The 20,962-nt window shown below is 38.2% G+C and overlaps 1 protein-coding gene across 13 annotated transcripts in view; it reads right to left on the reverse strand.

The window, feature by feature from the left end:
• FREM1 (FRAS1 related extracellular matrix 1) overlaps positions 1-20,962 on the reverse strand; it is a 65,782-nt gene that overhangs the window by 6,357 nt on the left and 38,463 nt on the right. For 4 of the 13 annotated variants that reach the window (XR_011091050.1, XM_068666145.1, XM_068666147.1 and 1 more), the window contains 14 exons: positions 20,224-20,365; positions 18,629-18,824; positions 17,624-17,888; positions 12,502-12,916; positions 11,814-12,015; positions 11,110-11,254; positions 8,831-8,960; positions 8,488-8,560; positions 5,945-6,094; positions 4,521-4,759; positions 3,742-3,789; positions 3,255-3,437; positions 2,860-2,985; positions 2,072-2,187 (listed from right to left, as the gene is read on the reverse strand). Coding sequence is in view for 11 of the 13 variants with exons in the window: in XM_068666145.1 (XP_068522246.1) it covers positions 2,072-2,187; positions 2,860-2,985; positions 3,255-3,437; positions 3,742-3,789; positions 4,521-4,759; positions 5,945-6,094; positions 8,488-8,560; positions 8,831-8,960; positions 11,110-11,254; positions 11,814-12,015; positions 12,502-12,916; positions 17,624-17,888; positions 18,629-18,824; positions 20,224-20,365 (2,430 nt within the window). In the remaining 2 variants the exon portion in view is untranslated. Of the gene's footprint in view, positions 1-2,071; positions 2,188-2,859; positions 2,986-3,254; positions 3,438-3,741; positions 3,790-4,520; positions 4,760-5,944; positions 6,095-8,487; positions 8,561-8,830; positions 8,961-8,986; positions 9,649-11,109; positions 11,255-11,813; positions 12,016-12,501; positions 12,966-17,623; positions 17,889-18,628; positions 18,825-20,223; positions 20,366-20,962 lie in introns of those variants that run through there. The other 9 variants (XM_068666146.1, XM_068666148.1, XM_068666157.1 and 6 more) reach the window with 9 other exon arrangements.

Below are 20,962 nucleotides of genomic sequence, written 5' to 3' on the forward strand. Positions count from 1 at the left end.
CTCTCCATTGTATTGGAGGAGGTTTAGAAATGGTACAAGATTTTATATGCAATTAGCTGAGATTTTTTTTAACCACACTATCACTATTCAGCAACTTCTGTCAAGACAAGCCCATTTTTATGTTGTCTTCTATCTCTGCATATGGAAACCAAAGAGTGGTATGCCCCTTGTAACAAATGGATGCAACACATATCAAAGCTCACTGCTGCAACATGCAGCGATAGAACCCAAATGGGTTTGCATAAGCCCAAGTACATAGTTATGTCCAGACAGCAGTTGCTTCCATGATAAATTGTTTGTGCTTTTTGTCCTGATCTACATACTAGAAAATGTCAAGCAAGAAAATAGAACAGAAAATAGAAAATAATGCCACTTTTTTGGTAATAAAAAATATTCTTTTTTTGTATTTTTTTTTGTTTAGTAATATATATATATATATATTTTTTTTTTCAGTGAAATTGGCTGGTATCACGAAAGTCAACTCTAATCTTTTTATTCAATATCTGATGTTTCTATGATCTATTAAGTGGCATCCGTGTTGATTTCATTTGCTTATTGGAAAACTTCAGCCAATTAAATGCCAACAGTAGAAGTACTAGAAGTATTAATTACAGAAATACCAGAACCAGCAGTGGTGGATGATGGGGGCACGGGAGGAGGAGGACAAAAGCACAAAATAAGATGTATTAAGTTATCTTATAGTAACACTTTAAAGTGTGTGCCTGGGGTCCTACTTTTGTAAATCAATTCCAGGTGGAGGTCAGGAGTACTCCATTTACCATGATAAAGCTTCATCAGTCTGTGGTAATCTGACATTAATTAAATTGTCACTGCCCTAGGATTCACTTGCTTGTGGATTGTGATATGCCTTGACTCTTTGTGTAGCTGTTTCACGCTGTCACTAACTTACTGTTACTCAGTTTAAATTCTGTATTACACACTATAGCCTTCAGCAGGAAGTTATCTTCCACAGACAGTATGGGTCCCTGGGAACACACTCTTCTAGGAAATGGGAACACCTCCCAGCATACAGACATGTGATTAATTCAGTGAGAATTCCTCAGAAATCAACTGAATGCTGAGTCCTTTGGGAAGAAATACTAGAATATTCACAACTGACGGCTTTGCTGGGATAACCCAACACTTTAGGAAAAACTATCAACAATGTGAGATTTGTGGTGAGTTTTCATAAAGAGTATTGTCCATTATCTGGATGGAACATATTTGGAACTAAGACTTTCCTTTCGCCTGTTACCAAGACAAAATAAACCGCTATAACTGACTGGAATAAATCAAGGTTTGTCATGCACGCTTGTACATGTTTCATGTTGCCTATATATTCTTCAACCACTTCCTGAATATATTCTGTTTCTTTCATCTCCAACCCATCTGTGTGTTTCAATTTTCATTTCATGGAGCAATAGAAAGAGGCAATTAAAGCCCATCCTTTTGTTCAGCCTGGTGCTCAGGATTCAACACAAGGTACTGAACATTCATGATCCCAGGCAAGCTCAATGTTACCAAGGCTAGCATTTCTTCCAGTCCTAAACTGTTGCTCCTAAAACAAAAATCACAAAGCAGGCCTCAAAAGTTCAAGGCTGGCTTGTATGGTGGATTTTGTATTTGCCTCCTACTCTGTTACAATTATTATTATAATTTACTAACTTTCATTTTTCCTTAGAAGTCAAAATCTTATCGTAAAATTGGATGACAAAGTTTTTGAGTAGTTACAGATCCTGAATCAGCTTCTTCATAAGAATACCATGTAGCACAAAGGAGCTGGTATCATTGTGCTGTTGCTAATATTAACTGAAGACAGAGTCAAAGAAGCGGTGGATCAGAGAAGGCTGAAGAAAGGCATTCATATAACGAATATAGTATGATAACTATGGCACTAATGATATGTGAATTTTCCACTGGGTCAGAATCCCAGGGCTTGTTCAATCATGTTGTAGCTGTGCAGCACAACAAAAGCAGGGCTTATCCAAGTGAGCTTATTCTCAGGATCAACATTCAGTTCAGGGCAACAGTCAGTGCACATCAAATACATTTGTTTTGAGAAGTGGCTTACTGTTCTCTGCAAGCCCGAGCAGCAGTATTCCAGGTGACCTTGTGATTTACTACCAGTAAATAGCAGTTCCCATCATGATGACTCCATCCGGAGGTACATTTTTTTGGGCTCACCTCCTGAAATAAAAGATGAAAAGGCAGAACAGACTCTTACTCACAGTAGTCTAGCTCTGCCCTAATAATCAGGCTTGAAGCTGAAGGTGCTGCTGATCGCCTCTCCAGAATTCGACTGAACATGAAAATTGGTGTATGTCAATAAAGCTAAAGCATCACTTAGAAGATGTAAAGAATTACATGCCTGCCAGAGGACTCCATGGTTTATAACCAGTAGCATAAAGCTGACACAAAGTCTTGGATCCAGAAATCCTCTTAAGAGAGGACATTGCTTTGGATAACATTTCCTGGCTCCTACAGTTTGCGTAGGGAATGAGGTATAACAAAAATTCAGTATGAGATCATGAGTGGCAAGGGAGGATGTTTGCTTACAGAATACCTAAGTCAGTTGATTTTACTAAATCCTGTCAACAAGCATCAAGACAACTGTGTCCATGCAGTTTGTCTAGAAGCACCTGTGGGTGGCAGAAACAAAAGGTAGCCACAGCAATCAAGCTCTCATCTTGCCTCTGGGAATTTTCACTTCTGTTGACAGTAAACCTGACTCTGGACAACTTTTTTATCCCCTGCAAGCACAACTCAGTAGTTGTTACAAGCTGAACCTTTGCTTCAGAGTCTTAAGCTTTGCAGACTCCATGCTCTGCTTCAGATGCATAGTAATGGTGACATTTTTACCTTGCTTTGGGAACTCCAGAATGTCCATATTATCCCATCACACTGAAATAACTTCTGAGTGCTTTCTTCATAATGCAAAAGCCCCTTCAAATCTGGTGTACAAGCCTTTGGAAAGGAATTGAAGTCCTGGAAAAGGGAATGGCAGTTGAACATTTGAAGGGAAATAATTACAAAAAACAAACAAGCTACATGAAACAGATGCAACAGCTCTTATATTAAACTTCATGACATAAAAACTGCAAGGATTAAGTTGTTAATTTATCTGCGTATTGTTCAAACTCAGTTTTGGAACAGGGGGAGTTATGCTTCTGATCTCAGAGGCATTAACTAATTTTGGAAAAGAGCACGACTGAAAGCAGATGGTAAAAATTCCTATGAAAGAAAAGGTTTCATACTTCATGGCTTGAGCGTGGTTCAGATGCCAGTTCTGCCTTATCAGCTTGTGGGATTTCTGTCTTCCTAGAGGAGACGACATTTATCTGCGTTTGTGCTTGATTAATTACTGACACTTCAGCCTTCTTGTTTGCTTTAGCTGATGAGGTATCATCCTCCATTTTGAGTGATACCATCCCATGATACTTGGATTTACAGTACCACAAACAAGCAAAACAGGAGAGGAAAAACTGTGAGTTAGCTCTTACAAGCAGCTTTAAAATACTGCCTCCCCTCCCCTACCTCCTCACCCCCACCCCCAGCACAGTACAAACTGTTGGAAATTAAAGGGGAATTATACCAATGAAAAAGGAAGATACACAGAAAAATAAAGCATTGGTCACAATGAACAATGAACTTGGTTAGCAAGTTGTTCTGCATAAAGTCCGGAAAGAGCAGAATCAGAAAAAAATCACAGAAATGTATGAGCAATATTCACAAGATTCTTACTTTGAAAAATACATCCGTTCCATTTCTAAATACAGATGAAGGATGAACCTGAAAAAAAAAAAAAAAAAAAAACAAAGTACAATAGCAGAATGAGATGGACATATTCATACATTAAAGAAACAAAAATTTTAGTAAGATGTGCTACATGGTCTAAATTACAAATTATGCAGAACAATTTTTAGCTCTTTCTCTCTGAAAATGCAGACTAATGACTTTTGAAAACAGCCGTCAAAAATCACATGTTAAAAGTGTTTTTATAGACAGATTGCATTAACTTTTAAGCAGAACATGACAAAACCAACATAGCTTAAATAGGAAAACTCAATGGGCAGGCGCTGTTCACTGTTTAAACTAACAGTATTTTTACCCTTACGGCTTCAGGACCAGTTTTACAGTTTCCATGCATTGGCATGACTCGAGTGTCTTTAGTGAAACCTTGCATCTTTCTTCAAGCTGACCCATAACTTAGACAAGATTAAAAGCTTCATGATTACTGTTGTTGCTTGTTGAACTTTTCCTTGTCCCAGCTGCTTTCATTCCTCTCCCTCATACATGGATCTTCAAAATCAGGAAATGTTCCTGTGCCTCCTCACTCCCCAGCCTCCTTCACAGTATTTTTAGTCCTGTAACACTTAGGTCTGACTCAGGACAAATGCAAATAGGTAGTACCTATTGCACAGTCAGGTAGAATCACTTCAGAAATAGGACAATTAAATGAAGATATCAAACCCCAATGAATATATAAATCAGTCCATCACCACACAACAGAAGTGTCTTACTATTCTGCGATTTCCTATCACTCTCAGCCTGGTCCTTGACTGATTCACCAAGCTGTGCTCCTGGAGTGTGTCCCCTCTGTGCTCTCTCATCCCTTTGGAAGGAGGTGGTGGGATCCCTTCCAAGTGAACACTGCCAGGCCTGGAAGGTGATGAGGAGCCTGAGGAAACTGCAAACAGCGTGCCTCTCCTCCAGAAGTCATGCTTGCTTTGGCCAGAAGAATGAAAAGAGCTGCACTGACCTGAAAGCATTAAAAATGGCAGATGGTCAGTTCTAGCTGCACGATCAGATAACTGGTCATGTTGACATGGCCACATAAACAGCTTGTCCTTAAAAGTTGGATGATTCTTTCACTTGATGTGGCTGATTTGCTGTTTGTTCAATCATCCCTGTTTGTGGGGTTTTCATAATTATAACTGTCTATGACTGCAGCTATCTGTATATACACATTTTTTTGCATAATGCATCTACATAATCATAGATCAGAATTCCTACCAAGTGTCTGCAGAAGATACCTGTTTTCATGCATAGATTAGGGTTTGGAGAGCTGGATTTTTGGGCAGGGATAGGTATCTTTAACTAGTATTGGTGATACGTCCAGCATGACCAGTCAATTTCCTCTTCAGAAACCCAGGACACTATTGTTCCTTCAAATTAGTTGTGACAATTAACTCCTGACGTATGTTATGAATGTTAAAGAGAAACTAGATCTCAAATTTTAAATGGAATTTTGGTAAAATTAAGCCTCATTCATTACAACACATGTATTTAAAATACTGTTTCACTAAGTACCAGACGGGAGAATATTATTCACCTTTTACAGGCCTCAGCTGCTTTGCTAATCATTTGTATTTTTCTTCAGTTGTTACTTTTTGGTGTGCTTTTAGGCACACCACATTTGGCTACTGAAAAACACAATAATAATAAAGAAATAAAGGCCTAAAGTCTGTAATAATCACTGCTGTGCACTGTAATGTTGTGGCCTGTGTTTGCTATGCATTAGAAAATGTATTTCTAAGAGCTGTGTCTCGTTATGGTTCTTTTTAGAGAAGAAAATCAATCTTTTTCAGAGGTGTGTAACCACTGTTGTACAATCACTGAAAAACAATTCTAATGGACTCAACAATCTTTTTTTTTTCCACTTTAATAAATAAGAACTGAACTCATGTTGTTATGAAAAGTGGTTTGTTTCCCCCCACTCTTCTCATTTTGTACTTGTTGCTTTCTCCATGCTGTGTTTCCTAAGAGGATGAATATGATTGTGTGAGAGAATAAATGGTCTGCAACTGCCAAGCCTGTTTTCTCTGAAAAGAAAGTAAGCATTTTGATGTGAAGGTAAGTGTTAGGAACAACTTGTGGTTGGCAATAAGTAGCTACCTAGCCAAGATTGTCCCACAGTTTAAAGATGAAGATCAAAAGAGAATACCTCCTTTTGAGTCCAAAATTTTCACTACAGCTTTTGTCCTGGTGCCAAGAACAGCATTCACAGGGGAGTTCAGAACTACTTCAAAGACTTCATCATCTTCCTCTAATCCATCATGGGTAATTGCAATATTCCACATCTTGGTTGACATTCCTAACAGAAATAAACATTTTAATTACTCTTTAATTGCTATTTCAATCAATTGGAGCGTCAAAGAAATATATTAATTAACATGTCTGTAGCTAGAATGGAGTAGCTTATGTATGTTATTGTACTCCCACCAACTGACTGGACTCCTGCTGTTCTCCCAGATAACTTTAGGTTTGAATTTGCTCTTGAACAAAGATGATTCATTTCAAGTGCATACACTGTAACAAAAAGCTGCTTTAGACACTGCAAATGGCAATACAATACATAAATTTAGGACTTCCATTGGGATTTTCAGGAGGAAATGTAGCATATGATTTTTATGCTGAAAACTTGGAGATGGAACAGCTATTCAAAATACCTGCAAATGGATCAAAGAGTACATCCAAAGAGGACATTGAGTACAACCTTTCAGAAGGCACAACGTACACCTGGTTACAAAATTTGGCTTAGTTGCTTAAATTAAATTCTAAATTAATATTAGGCTTGCATTAGTGAAAATGAGAAAAGATTATTCCAAGATAAAGGACTAGACTAGTTATTAGCCAAAAATCTTCAGAATTTGTCTGTGAAAGGTCAGAGGTATTATGGCAGAAGCCAATCTGTGTACACATTGTTGTAACATACATTTTTCAGGAACTGTTTCTGCATTACAAATTCAATGCTAAGGTCCAGAATTAGTATCAAAGACACAAGGTCAGCATGGAAAAATAGAATCTCTACAACCTTATGACACCTTCTGTTGCTTCCAAGTTGCTTCTTTCCAGTTTGTATTCTTTGGCCGAGAGCAGCTCAGTTAGTACCTACAGATCCATAAGCTTCAATAGGGCTGCCTTTGTTCTAACTTTCATTTAGAATTTATTGATATAAGTCTAATGTGTCAAGTGGTTCCATCAACTGGCATGGTTGAAGTTTGCTTTTAAAACAAACCTGTCAGACTTACGATTAATAAATACAACTAATGAAAAAATATCAAACCTCTTGAATTGAGAACTGAGAAATTGATGCCCTTGATGTACCATTCTAGAAGGTCCTTCCAGGTAAACATAAGCAAAAGACTTTGAGAGACAGCCACCCAAAAAGACCGTGTGAGGGAGCTCATCTGTTTGAAAGAGAAGCTGGCCAGAAAAGGGGAACAGTGTGCACCTCTCCTGTCCATGCTCACAGTCAACTTTCATGTGGCTCACCATCATAATCAGGAAGCCCCATGCTTGGAGAATCTGCTGCTACCAACAGAAAAGGAAAATTCAGTAAGGGGACTTACACAGAAAATCTCTTTGCAATGATTTCTAGCCATTTTCATCCAAAGTTGGGTAAGTTTGATTGCACAATACATTACAGGAAGGAGAGCTGGAGTGATGTGTAAGCACAGTGTGAAAGATTTTTTCACACTGATCTCTAATCTTTCTTCCATCTTCTAATTTAACGTGAAAAAAAAAACAAAATCTAATACTAAATATAGGGCATTAAGAAGTGGCTCACTGGTTTCAGAGATTTCATGTGTGCTTCAGAGTATTGAAAATTAGGGCAGAGTTCCACCTTCCCCCCTCCCAACCCCTTTTTTTTTAAATTGTTGTCTGCTGAGGTACATTTATGATTTCATCCATGGAATACAGTGCTACATAATCTCCAAAGGATGTGATGCTCTTTTTTAATTAACATAAAAGCTGAGGTGATAAAGTAAAAATCTCCAGGCTGGAACTGACTTGCTGTATTCCCAGTATCTGTTTTCCAAATGAAGATCAGCACTTGGACTAATTTTTACCACCAAATATGTGCTATTTATTTCAGCCTTTTACCCATTCTATATTTTTTCTCCTCTGTAGCCACAGTGACTTTCTGCCATTGAAATCTTACTCCTGTCAGCAGTGGCATAACCTCCACTATCATTGCAGGGCACACCCAAGGGGCCCTTTGTGGACTCCGTTTTCTAAACCCTAATAAATCTTAGTCTATGCCTACAGAATGCATTCCAACAATCTCCAAAAGGCTAGCATATGCAAAGGGACTGATTGTGATAGCATATGGGTTTTCATACCTAGATAATCTATTTATATGGGCAAAAACTTTCTTTTTTCTTTTATTTCCTTTGCTTTGTTTTGCTTTGCTTTGCTTTGCTTTGTTTTTTTTTTTTTTCCTTTCTTTTCTTTTTGGGGTGAAGCTGAATCTCTGAATGGTAAATTGTGAAACTCAGTCCCAGAGTATTTTTTCCCCAGAGACACCCAAAGCATGACAATAATGAAGCCCACAGCACTGCTGGAAAATGAACCCAAATATCTTTAATCATATGTTGCTCCTCTAGCTATGAAAACATAACACATTGCACTCACCAAAATGAGACTTTACACCTTCAAAATCAGTGAATTTGTTTTAAAATTAGTCAGTGCACTTGTTTGTACCTGGATCAAACTGAACAAGTTTGGAGGGTGTCACTGTGAAGTCCTTTCCCAGCACTGCAGATATTTCATTGACCTGCAAAGAAACCAAGCAGTACGTAGCATGCTGCAACCTGTTTCACCAAACCAGTGTGCTGTGCTGTGTGCTGAAGGTACAGCATTTCCCCACAGGGTCCCAACAAGACATGCTTAGCTGAATGTGTGCATAGGCTGAAAAACAAGATGAAGGCCTAAAGAATAAATGTTGTGATATGGAGCTGTCATTCAATGCCAGTCCAAGGAAGAAATTAACAGACTCCAGTGCTTATTATTAGTTTCCAGTTAAAACTTTTGGTTTTAGCTTTACCTTCACCGCGATGAAGGCAGAGTCGGCAGAGTGTCCTGCCCTGGTGATTTTCAGGGACAGCATCCCCACATTCTCGCACACCTCATACTCTGTCTGCTGCATTTCAATCCGAGACCACTGCAGCTCCAGCCTGTAGGTAGAGGAAGGAAAGCCTGCATAGAACAAAGCCACCTTTCCCTGATGCCCCCACCCCCTGCTGTCCGCAGGGTCAGTAAGGTGGCGCTTCTCTCTCTCGACTGTCAGTCTAGCCAATACACATACTCAGTCTTTCCTTCCAAGTCAAAACATTTGTGTGTGATTTGGCTGATTACAAAGTGAGAAGCGGTTAATAAATCTTCCAGTTGAGCCCTTGTCTGACTCAAGCCAAGCTTAAACTTTTTTTTTTTTCTTTTCTTTTTTTTTTTTTTTTTCAGAACCAGAGAGGTTCTGCAGTGGGTTTGGAAAGAGCATGGTTTGTCCATACCATCAGACAGGCCAAGCAATACAGGCTATTGTGGTTCCCACCATCCCTGTAAGTTGTTTTTATTGTCACTCCACAGTATTTACTCTGCAACACCCTCCTTTCCTCCCACTTCATTTCTCCTCCAACTCACCTCCTAGTGTATGGGCACATTCCAGGACTTCACTGCTTCTACATGTGTGTTCACCCCACAACCCTTCATTTCATACTCTGTGTGCTTTTCTCCTCAGCCATAGAAGTAGCTGAATCCAAACTTCTCATATAATCAATTTTAGAATGGCCTATAGGGAATGTGACTGAACCTTAGAGAATCCCATGCTGCACAGGGTAACCAATAAAGATCTCACCTTTTGAAAAGCTGTAATAAAAATTAGTGAGAGTCAGAGATGAATGAGACAGAGCAGAATGAAGGAAAATGAGCTGCACTACTTACAAATCAACCTCAACTTTTCCAAAACAAACTTCTAGAACTTTTGGGGTTGAATAGCTCTAACACTAGTGGAATTTTCTTCCTGTCCTCCTAATATCTGCTGATACCCAAAAGTAGACAACCTACTTAGAAACTGATTTTCTTAAGAATACTAATGACCTGATGTGGTGCAGCAGTCAGACAAAAGGTGGGATTCAATTTTGATAGTATCAACATACACATCAACTTTTCTTTTGACCCATTGACAATTAAGTGATGAACTATTAAAAAAAAAAAAAAAAAAGTCACAAGCTTATAAATAACATAATGAAAACATTATTTTTCCTTAAAAGACAAATTCCTCTTTGTTTTGGGGTCCAGTGCAGCTATCAAGTATTTTCTACTTCTCTGAAATTCCTTTTTCCCATAAGAATAGTGTTTACTGTTTTCGCTTTTCCTAAAAACTATATTATGCATTGCTATTTATATGCAAGAACCCATGCCTTCCCATGAAGAGTGACTGCATATTAATATTGTGTTTAATATCAGAACATCTCTGAGCAAGCACAGGGCAGCTGGGAAGCGCTCAGGTTAACTTCGTTCAGATGTGTTTGGATATAGGGACATCTTTTGGCTTAGTGTGTAACTGCGGAAACACTGGCTCCAGCTCTGCTCAGCCTCAATCCTCTCTGTCGTTCAAGTGCTTTGCAGAGGGGCCTGGAGCCTGAAGCCATCTGTCTGCTCCTTCCCCTTTTTCCTCTCCAGGGAAGTTTCCTTCACTGTGATTCCTGGTTTGTGGGAACCAGTTCATCACAGGGAAATAGTGTCAGTTATTTTTCTCAGTTACTTCAGATTAAATAAATTGGACATTCAGTCCTATTTGCAGAAATAAGAAAAACATTGTCCCCTTTGGAAGAGTTACTCCCACTTTCAGTCTTTATCTTCAAAGTACAGTTCAGATGATAACCCAGTGTGCAATTTTTGTACAAAAGGTTTATCATATGTCAAAAGGAAGATTGGATAATATGCCTAGTTGAAACTGTAGAATTACATGACAAAGAGAATGATGTGTGCCCTCCACCTTCTTTCATTGCTCTTTTGAAAAATTATGACTCCCTTAGCTTTTACAGCTAAAGAGCATCTCCACCATCGTGATCTTAGGCCTGTGGCACAAAGTGTGCCCCAGTCTGACTTGAAACTAACCCTTTGTATTTTGCTACCCCGAGGGGAAGAAAACTTCTCTATTTTTTAGCAAAAGAAATGGTGGTTTGAGTCTTTGAAACCATAGCTACATTCAGTCCTGCTCAGCATCCAGGCCAGCACTGATTCATTTGACCTTAGCCACCCCAGAGCCCTGAGAGATGATGTGCACAGTGCATTGCAGCGCTCAAAACCGACAATCAAACTTACATTTGGGGAACTGCTGAATTTCCACTGGGATCTGTGACCTGAAACTCCAAGTTGTCTGAATTCATCTCCCACAGTGGATTGATGACATAAAGTATAATCTTGCTATTTACATCCTTTTGGCTAAACCCTTCATGGATAAATCCACCTGGGAAAGAAAGGAAAAGTCAAAGTAAGTTAAAAGTCTTTTAAGTCTATATGAACCATGTAGCTCATACAGACTGTTTTCAATATTTCTCTTTGTTAAACACTTAGAAAACTTTGAAATTCCAGAAAGCCGTTTTTATAACTACACAGCAACAGTTTATTATCCCAGTTTATTGTAAGCCCCAGTCAATTAGCTCCTGTGTAACATGTTGATCAAGTGACATAGTTTGATATTCATTATTACTCTCCTTGTCATAAAGTTCAGAGTACATATGCTTTATTCTAGTTTGCTACCTCCTATACCAATCTTTCAAGCTTCCTTTCCTAAAAGTAGTTTCTGAACTGCAACTACTAACAATCTTCTCAAACTTTGTAAGGATTAATGATGAACATGACACTCAGGTCTTGGTGCAAAAGCTTTGCTACTACAATCAAACCTTACCCAAAGTTTGCTAAAAATTTTTGCTTTCCTCTGCCAAGCAACTATTAAGAGGATAGGTTTTGAAATCTGGTCTGATTATGTCCCAAAAGACAGAGATAGAGATTACAGAATACAGTACCCGATGTTACATTTTCCAGGTAGCCATAACGAGGACCTCGTAAAATCTTAAAAATTATTTTGTCATCTTCTGTATTGGGATCGGATGCCTTCAGGGACCTGGCAGTAATATAGATCCCATAATTACCATTCTTCAGCAGTTCCACATCAGTACAGCAGTGGAGGTGAATAATTTTTGGCGCCATTTTGTCTGTATGATCCACCTAAATCAAAGTTAGATAAATGTATATTTATTTTACAGTATCAGGATATTCTTTATCCATTCTTCTTTTGCTACAAGCACAATAACCTGCTTAGGAGAGCAACTATCATTTTGATTAGCTGTCTGCTCCAGAAGAAATCTGACTTCCAGTTAAGTGCTATTTTCCATGTGAGGTTTCCAGGCTCTGTTTGCACAATTGCTTTCTTCATGCAGTGAGATACAGCACATACTTGAGAGAGCAACACAGGTTCTGTGTATCTCTTTCCTATATCTATCTATCTATATATAGAGATATATATAAATATTTCTCTGAGTAATGTATTGTGGTAATTACTTAGAACATGGAAAGCAAGCCTTTTAGCTTATAAATATCTCTGTTAAATAATAGGCTGCAGCAAGTAGCAATTCTAAGCTTAGTCAAAATCAGTGCATTTCCCATCTTATCATGCTATATATCTCTTTTAAGTAGGCCTGTGTTCACACTTGCCTGAATGGTGAATGCCACTGGCTCGATCTGCACCCTCCCATTCACGATGAAGCCTTGATTAGTCCTATCTGTTGCAACAAATGTAAATCTGTCAATCTGGGAATTCCCACCTCGGTGCTTGTATGCAACATCCATGTTGTCCACATCTCTCTGAGTGAAATTGTACTGTAGCAGCACAACCCCTCGATAATAGAGATGACCATATTGGGGGAGCTGAGCCAAGAGGAAGGTAAGGTCTTCATTAGCTGTGTCTGGATCTGAAAGCTGCAGGACATCAGGAGAAAGGAGTACCATAGCACCTTCCACTAATCTTAACCCTGTGTTCCTAGATAGTGTCGGCAAAGCTTGGTCGACTGTCTCCAAGGAGATCATGAATGTCCCATGCTTAGTCCTCAATCCATTGCTGATGATGAATCTGGCAAAAAGAGGCAAGGTAGTCTTCAACATGTGTCTTGATTCACCATCTATTGAAATGAAATGATAATACACACCTTTACTACAGGACTTGCCTGTGGTGATACTGCAAAACACATGAAGACTAGAGCTGATTTGAGATCAAACCCAGACTGTGGGGCAGATGTATAACTTAAAAACATGAAATAATATAGCCAGGTATATTGTCTCTGCAGGACTATGACAAAATGCCAAAGGAGTGGCTTTGAGAATACACCTGTCAGTCTCAGCAGCCCTAACAGAGTTGATCTGATCTTCTAGCTCAGGTAGAGATGGAGCATGTCTAAAATGAAGGGATGGTACAGATACAGATGTTTTCTTTAACTATATCTTCATCTGGTTACCTGCCAGTGGTAAAGTGAATATGCTGGCTTTGCCTACAAATTGCAGAAAGAGGTGTGTAAAGTACATAGTCTGCCTGGACAATGGTTTTGTTCTGTTCACTGCTGCAAACCTGTTATACCTAGTAGTCCCCAAACTGCCTAAAGAAGACAAAGTGGGAAAAGAAATGTAGAGATCCCTCCTCATCTTGCTTTATAGCCTAGATTGGGCACTAGCTGTAACTATACATTTCTGTATATTCAGAGGAACTGAATTATATTTCTTTACAAAACACCAGTGCAATTTCACTGAAATATTAAGAATATGATGAATATATTGGGCAGAACTGTACAAGTTGCTAGGGTAATTTAAAAAAATATAGATGTCCATACCAGATTTTTATCAAAGAGTCACATCTGCAGGATTATTACTCTATGTTGGGAATTTCTATTAATAGCAGCATAGTTTCTTATACTTCTCTCCCAAGCTCTTCAGATATACTAAAGACATGATTATGCTTTATAGTTATTTTTCCTTTCCTGAACTTGAAAAAGATAAAGATACCCATGTATGGAGAGAAAATCTGTTGGAAGTCTACCAGCTGGATATGGGCTTTTCAGTATAAGTGACAGCATGCTCTGCAGACATTTATTATCAATTTTTTTTGGCAGATAAAAATAAAGAGACAATCAGTCTTTTAACCTTCAATATTCATTCTAGGTTTCACTGCCAATATTACTACTTAAATATTTTTGTCTGAAAGCAGTAACATTGCACATTGTCATGCCTGTAACAAACCCCATTGATAGTATAGAAAAAATAAAAATTGTCTTGGAAGCATCTCATCAATCTTAATGTCACATCATCATAAAATAAATGAGACTTACCTTTCTCTCTACAGAGCTTTCTCTGGTTGTGGCACATAGTACTTACTAAAGCTTCTTGGAGATTGGTTTTCATGCAAGTTTGTTCTGTCTGAGTGAGAACAGAGTACCAAAAGGCCTTGTTTGGACCAAGGCTGCCTTGCAAAGAAATGCTGTTCACATTACCTGTTTTTTTTTTTTTAGTTAGTTAGTTTGGTTTGGTTTGGTTTGGTTTGGTTTGTTTTTTTTGCACAATCCTTTGAGTACACATACAGCACCATTTAGACTGTTGATCTTGTGAGGGACATCACTGCATGCCAAAGAAAATATGTGGGCCAACCTAGCTGTCTGCTTTCCATCTATACCATATATATATATACCATCTATCTTCTACCATATATAAGTGGAATGAGGACTAGTTGAGGTTTAGATTTTTCCCCTATTCTTGCTTTCTTGCCTACAGATTTCAGAGGAGTATTAAAAGAATCACAGTGTCAGAACCTGGTCTGCTGTTGTGCGCTTGGAATATTTGACCTTCAGTAGGTCATGATGTACCTTACTGTGTCACACAGGCTGTCCATCTAAAACTCCTCACTGACTTCACCAATGCTGGATGATTAGGGCTTGATCAACTTGTAAGCAGGCAAAATGCCATGAAGCAGATGGGAATGAGCATAGGCAGAGCAGGGACAATATAGCAGTTAGAAATATGTTTACTGAGGATGGTTTTCCCAGCTGGGAACCTAGAGACATCTGTCTGCACTGACCTAATGCTATTGTGCCAATGGTAAAAGCGTTGTGCTATTAGTAATCTAGCTAAAATCAAATACAGAATTAGAATAATGATGATTAATAGTATGCTAAAGGGGAAGAAAAAAAAAAAAGAAAAAAGAAAAAAAAAAGGGGGCAAAATATATTCAGTGAAGACCTTATCTATATCTCAAAAAATCTGGGAGATTGCAGCTGAAGTGAGTTTTGTCTGGTTTCTTTGAAGGCTGTACAATCATTTGGATAATATCTGAAACCATATGCAAGTGAAAGACTTAAAGAGGGTAATTCAGTTTGTCAAAGTGAAGATTCATCCGGAATCTTCTACAGAATACCAGACAGGAGCATACCTCTTGATTATACATCAGATTAAACGTTGCAATGTAAATGTTGTATGCCAATTGATTTTACAGGTGATGAAGCTATCTGTGTCCAAGTCCTTTTTTTTTCTGTACTTGGGGAGACTTTGTTTTTTATTTCTGGTTTATGGCTGCTTCATCTTTCCCCGGGGAATGGAGAACAGCCAATATTCTCCTCACTCTGATGAAATTTAGGGTAAAACTCCCAGGCACAGTTAGGAGGACATGTTGCATGGTTTGATTTCACCATTACCAACATTTCATGCTTTCTGCAGTTCGATGGCAATAGAGTTGGCTGTAGGACCTACCATCTGTCATGGCATTTAAAAGATAAAAATGGAATCATAAATAGTGCCAGCTCATTACAAAATTGAGCCAGCGTGTCAAAATGGAGGACATTAGCATGTTCTTTTAGCATCCTGCTGCCAGCATCTGATGTCAGGTTGCTAATCACTTGAAGTCATCTGTCCAAACAAGCACTGCCAAATCTTTCTTCCAGGCCAGCAGCACCAAACAATACAGGCAAATTTATGACCAAAGAAAGTATTTCAGTGGAAGGTAAAAATCTGATCTGTTCATTTCCCAAACCCCTACCCACCCACCCTCCATAATTACCCATATAATTAACATAACCATTCCTAGTTTAAATAATAATAATATTCTGCCACAAAAATTATATGCCTATACAAAACCAAATTCTTTGCCAAAAGCTAACTTCAAGGAACATCAATTATTGTGATTAAAATATTTATCAAATATCAATATTTATTAAAACATCATAACCTTACTTTTATTAAAGCTGATTTTCTAATTTGTTTTCAGCTGTTGTCCTAAACAGAGGACATTGACCATATATATGCATATTTGCCCTAGAATTATTTCATCTGTTGTCATTAGTCTGGTAAAAGTCATACTGATGCAAGCCACTTGTACACTACCTATTCCACTACCTATTTTAGAGTTGGCACAACTGCAGGTTTTCTTGCCTGAGATAATTTTAGTTTTGGTCATAGTGTTTTACAACTGTATCACTAAGCTTCCATGTAGCCAAAAAATATTCATTCACTTTTCCTGTTATGACAAGTGGATCAGACAAATCTCATAACTATAGGCATCTGAAAATCTGAATTTCTGTTGCACTGAATTCAGTGGAAGGGATAGTTTTAAGTGTTTCTACTGAGGAATGTCTCAAAATTACATTTGGCTTAACTATAGATAATGTCACTGGAGCTGCCCCACTGGAGCAGTGTCATAGGGAGGTTTATTTGGTGTTTCCACACCCCACTTCCTTGGCTTCCCTCCAAAAAAGCTCTTAAAATGGTTGATGAAACATGTCCTTGTAGCTTCATCATGTATCATGGAAAATGCAGTAAGGATTCTATTCTTGTGAGTGTGAATACCTCTGAATTGCAACCATTAGGAGTGACACACTCCATTTCTCATAGTCACAAATGAAAAATAATTGACTTTTCCTGTGGAAAATCTGAATTTTAAAGGAACTTCTTTTTCCATCAAAGTCTCTTTGATGGAAAAAAAAAAATGTTAACAAGAAGTTATCATTCTTTCCTTAGAAACATTTTATTTACTTCTGAACTATTTCTTTCTGAATTTTCTCTCTTTTACAAAAATTCCCTTGAGACAATACATACCCCCTGTTTTTACCTGAGGATAATTCATTGCATCATTCCATTCACTAAACAAGTGAAGTTTATTTAATAAAATAAGGAAATATTCACTTTAGGATTGAGCCTAGTCTAAGCTGGTATAAGAGAAAGGTTCAGAATAATGTGAAGCAAATTTAAATATCACTAGACTTCTGAATTGCACCTATAAGTAGCCAGGTTTGCTCAAAAAAAAAAAAAATCCAGTTGTCTACATGATTTTATGAGCCATTCGAAGCTAGTCAGAATTGATTAATTGTTTCCAGTGTGTTGAAGAACAACTTATGCATTCAAAAAGCCTACAAGAGAATAGACGTAATAAATACGAATGGAAAAGCAAGCAGTTGGCTAATAGCTGGATGAAGCTGTTTTATCACATCCATCCACAGCAAGAAACCAAAGGAAATTTACACAGAGGATACTCTTGGTCCATCTCCCCCACTTAAATCTTAACATCTGTGTATGCTTGGGTGCTATGATAATATTTAAGCCAGTATCATTAATTGCATGTGCCTCTGGCTACTATTTAAGCATCAATTAGAAAATACAGTTATTACTAAGGCAGTCACAACAAGCTATATAAATATTGAATATTCCCATAGAGCTTCCTCTTTCTTTTATTTTTTTTTTCTTTTCTTAGTGGATATGCAAGAAATACAAGGGGAAAATTGTTCAGATGAGGTTTTGCATGCCTTACCTCAGTGTATCTTCTGGAACAGCTGCCTTAGTATTGTGAACATAGCAGACTATTTGTCTTGCTACGTCCATTTGACTGAAGCTTGTTATGGGGATTCCAGGGTGGCTGACATACTCTATTTGTCCATACTGTGGAGGAGAAGTTATCACATACAGCAGCTCCTCTGGCTTGTCAGTACCATCCAGTGCAAGCAGGACATCGGTTGTAATGTAACCCCGATCCCCTTTAGGTACTTTGAGAGGTTTTATGAAAACAGCAATGTCTCCTGCAGGATAGGCAAAACAACACAAATATAGTCATACTGAAGTGAAAATTGATCTCTCGTGCATCATTTAGCTATAGGGAAATTCACGTAGGAAGGGACTTCAGGACCCTTCTGCTCAAAGTAGGGTCAGCCATGGTACTAACAATATCCAGTGTTCTCAGAGCTTGATCCCATCAGGGCCTGAAAACCACCAACTGTGGAAAGAACAGAACCTCTCTTGATGTTTGTCTCAATACCCATTCCTAAACTAACATGGTGTTAGGATAGCCTGATCTAATTTAGGGCTTTAATAGCTGTCCAGTGAAGGAAGAGAGACTGTAAGACAACAGCACAAACCTGGGAGGAAGGGCTGTCTTTGAGCTACATTTTTCTTTTCTTATTACATTCTTGTCAGTTTTTTGTTTTGTTTTGTTTTGTTTTTTTCCTATGCTGTGATTTACTCACATAAGGATAGTTTCAAAAAGATACTGTCAATTATGTTTGAAAAGTAGCTGGGATTCCTTGGAGGCAAGGTGGAGTGCACTGCCTTAGGCAGAGGCTTTTCAAATCTCAGGATGCCTTCTCCAGCACCAGGAGCATTAGGGCTCTGATCATAGTGAAATTTGAGCAGAGAGACTTTGGGGGCTGCAGGGAGACTTGCCAAGGGCCTACATAGTGCTCAGGAAAGTATCAGGACATGCCCTCAGATCATCTTTGTTTCAGAAACAAGCACTGTAAAACATCATCAGGCAGATCTTTACCCTTTTCCATGTCCTTGATATTTATGTAGAAGTCTATTGTTGGGGATCTGTTGTACCCATCCCACAGATAAAATGTGAACCAGTCTTGGTTCTTGGACCCTAGAGTTCCTGTATGGACGTATCTTACAAGGTTCATATCCAGTTCTTCCTGAGTACACTTCATGCTGGTTTGGAGAGTCACCCAGTCTTTGCCTACCTAGAAAGAAGAAACATCCCGCAGTAAATAGATGCAATCTCCTGTGTATCCTCCACAGTTAAGTCTGTGTATTTGTGGTTGTGAGAACTGATAGTGGCAGCTACCTGGCTTCCTTTCTAAGCTTTAGACTCTTTCTTCATATATGTTTTGTATGTTTTGAAGGGTGGGATTTAGATGCAGTTTTTCCCAGGCATCTGTAAGCCTGGAGAAAATAGAGCTATCATAAATAAATGCAGGTAAATGGAATTTAGTGACTTTTACTCTGGGAAACATGTTTCTGTACACTTCTCAGTGAGACACCAATAAGATGAAAATTAAAGAGTTCCTGACCCAGCTTGTGTTTTCTATTTCTTAATCTGACAAAGCTGCTCATAATTCTGTCCCAAACCATACCTGAAAGGATAACACAAATGAATCTATGGAGAACTCTAGAGAAGCATAGAAACTTAGAAAGTCCCAGCCATCTAATGGAAAAATGCAGTGTCCAATACAATTTCCTGCTTTTCAGAAGATGATAAGGTAGCCTAAGCTAGACTCTCTGTGTATTTGAAATTTAGCATGTAGTTACAGTAGCACTGGCTTCAGAGCAAAAGATACCAAGCACAGAAGGTTCAAGTACACTCCAGTACCCTCTATATTCTAAACTGTTAGACTCGTCAGTAGCTCTCTCTTGTCCCATTGTGTAGATCCCTTTGAATTCACAAGTCTCACATGGTTCCAGATTCTTTCAGAAAGCCACGATAAAATACTTTGGGGCTCACAAGTTTTTAAAATTTATTTTTTCTTTCTATTATATGTGTGTGCAATAAAAAAGAGTCATTTTTTTTCTCTTTTTTTTTTTTTTTTTTTTTTTTTTCTAATATCTTACCTTTGGTTAGTAGATAATCATCTTTCATTCAATTTCTAATCTTATTTTCTAACTCCCCTTTTGCTATATTCTTTCCTTTTTTTTTTTTTTTTTTGTCTTCTCCCCATGCTTTTCTTCTAACTCAGTAATTACTCTTTCAGAAACATCTCCCACTATTCCTTCTAAACCCTAAAGTAACTAAAGTAATGGCTTACTAGCCACCTTTGTTGGTCTAGAACTTTTTTCCTTCCTTTTTTCACTTAGTTTCACCCCACTGATTGTCCATCCCAGCATTTCTCTCCATTGTCACCTCAGATGATCTGTCCTGCTTTTCACCTTCCCTCCCATCCTGTTGAGGATATGGCTTTTAGTGTCAAAGCCTCTGGGACAGCATCATTGTTTTGTTCAAATACTCTCTACAATTGAACTAGCCACATCAGTCTACTTCAAAACATGAAAGAGATTTGGGAGAAAAGGAAAAGAAGCTACATTCTATCCTAAGAAGAGATAGTTGTTTGCATACCTGCTTCTTGTCAAAATATAAAATCTAACCTTGAGCTGAAGCTGGCCATTTTCTGGAAGTCTTTCAAATAAGTAGTAAATTCTGTCCCTGGGGGTATCTTTATCTTCAGCTGACAGAACAGCACTAGAAATTATTCGAGTTTCGCCCATGTTCACCTCTATATCATCCTTCCTGCAAAAGTTAAAGGTTATGCATTTATTTAATGCAAGAAAACTAATATTTGCAATACATAAATTCCCTTCCAGGAATATGGATTACCCAGATGCTGACAGAAATAAAATCTGCAGAACGGAACGAGGTGCCTATTTCAGCTCAAAACAGGAGAAGGATAGACCAGCTTCTCCTAACAGTGGTGAAAAAAAACAAAGCAGCTCAATATGACAATTTCAGATTTACAAAGTCTGTCTTTTTCCCCCAGAAGAGTACACCATAAACAAATAAGCTGCATTATATGTTACTGCCACTGCAGACCATAACAATGTTGGCTCTGATGTTTATTAGAGAAAAGACTCTTTTTCAGTTAACTAGCTATCACTGCTCATCTTTATCTTCAAGAGACACCCATCTACAAAGAACTAAGTGTCTTATTCTCTGAGCTCCCTGTTGCATATTTCTTTCTGGGTATTTGAAGCAGGTAAATAGGTTAAAGCCACCTGTTCCTTGACAGTCATTAGCCACATGAGCTTTTTTCCTAGTTTTCTTATTCAAACTGAAATGGGTATGATTTCATCCTTGGCAAAATGAGAAGCAAACACAATGACATCATAT

Source organism: Anas acuta, chromosome Z (genome assembly GCF_963932015.1).
Source record: "Anas acuta chromosome Z, bAnaAcu1.1, whole genome shotgun sequence".
Classification (NCBI taxonomy): Eukaryota; Metazoa; Chordata; class Aves; order Anseriformes; family Anatidae; genus Anas; species Anas acuta.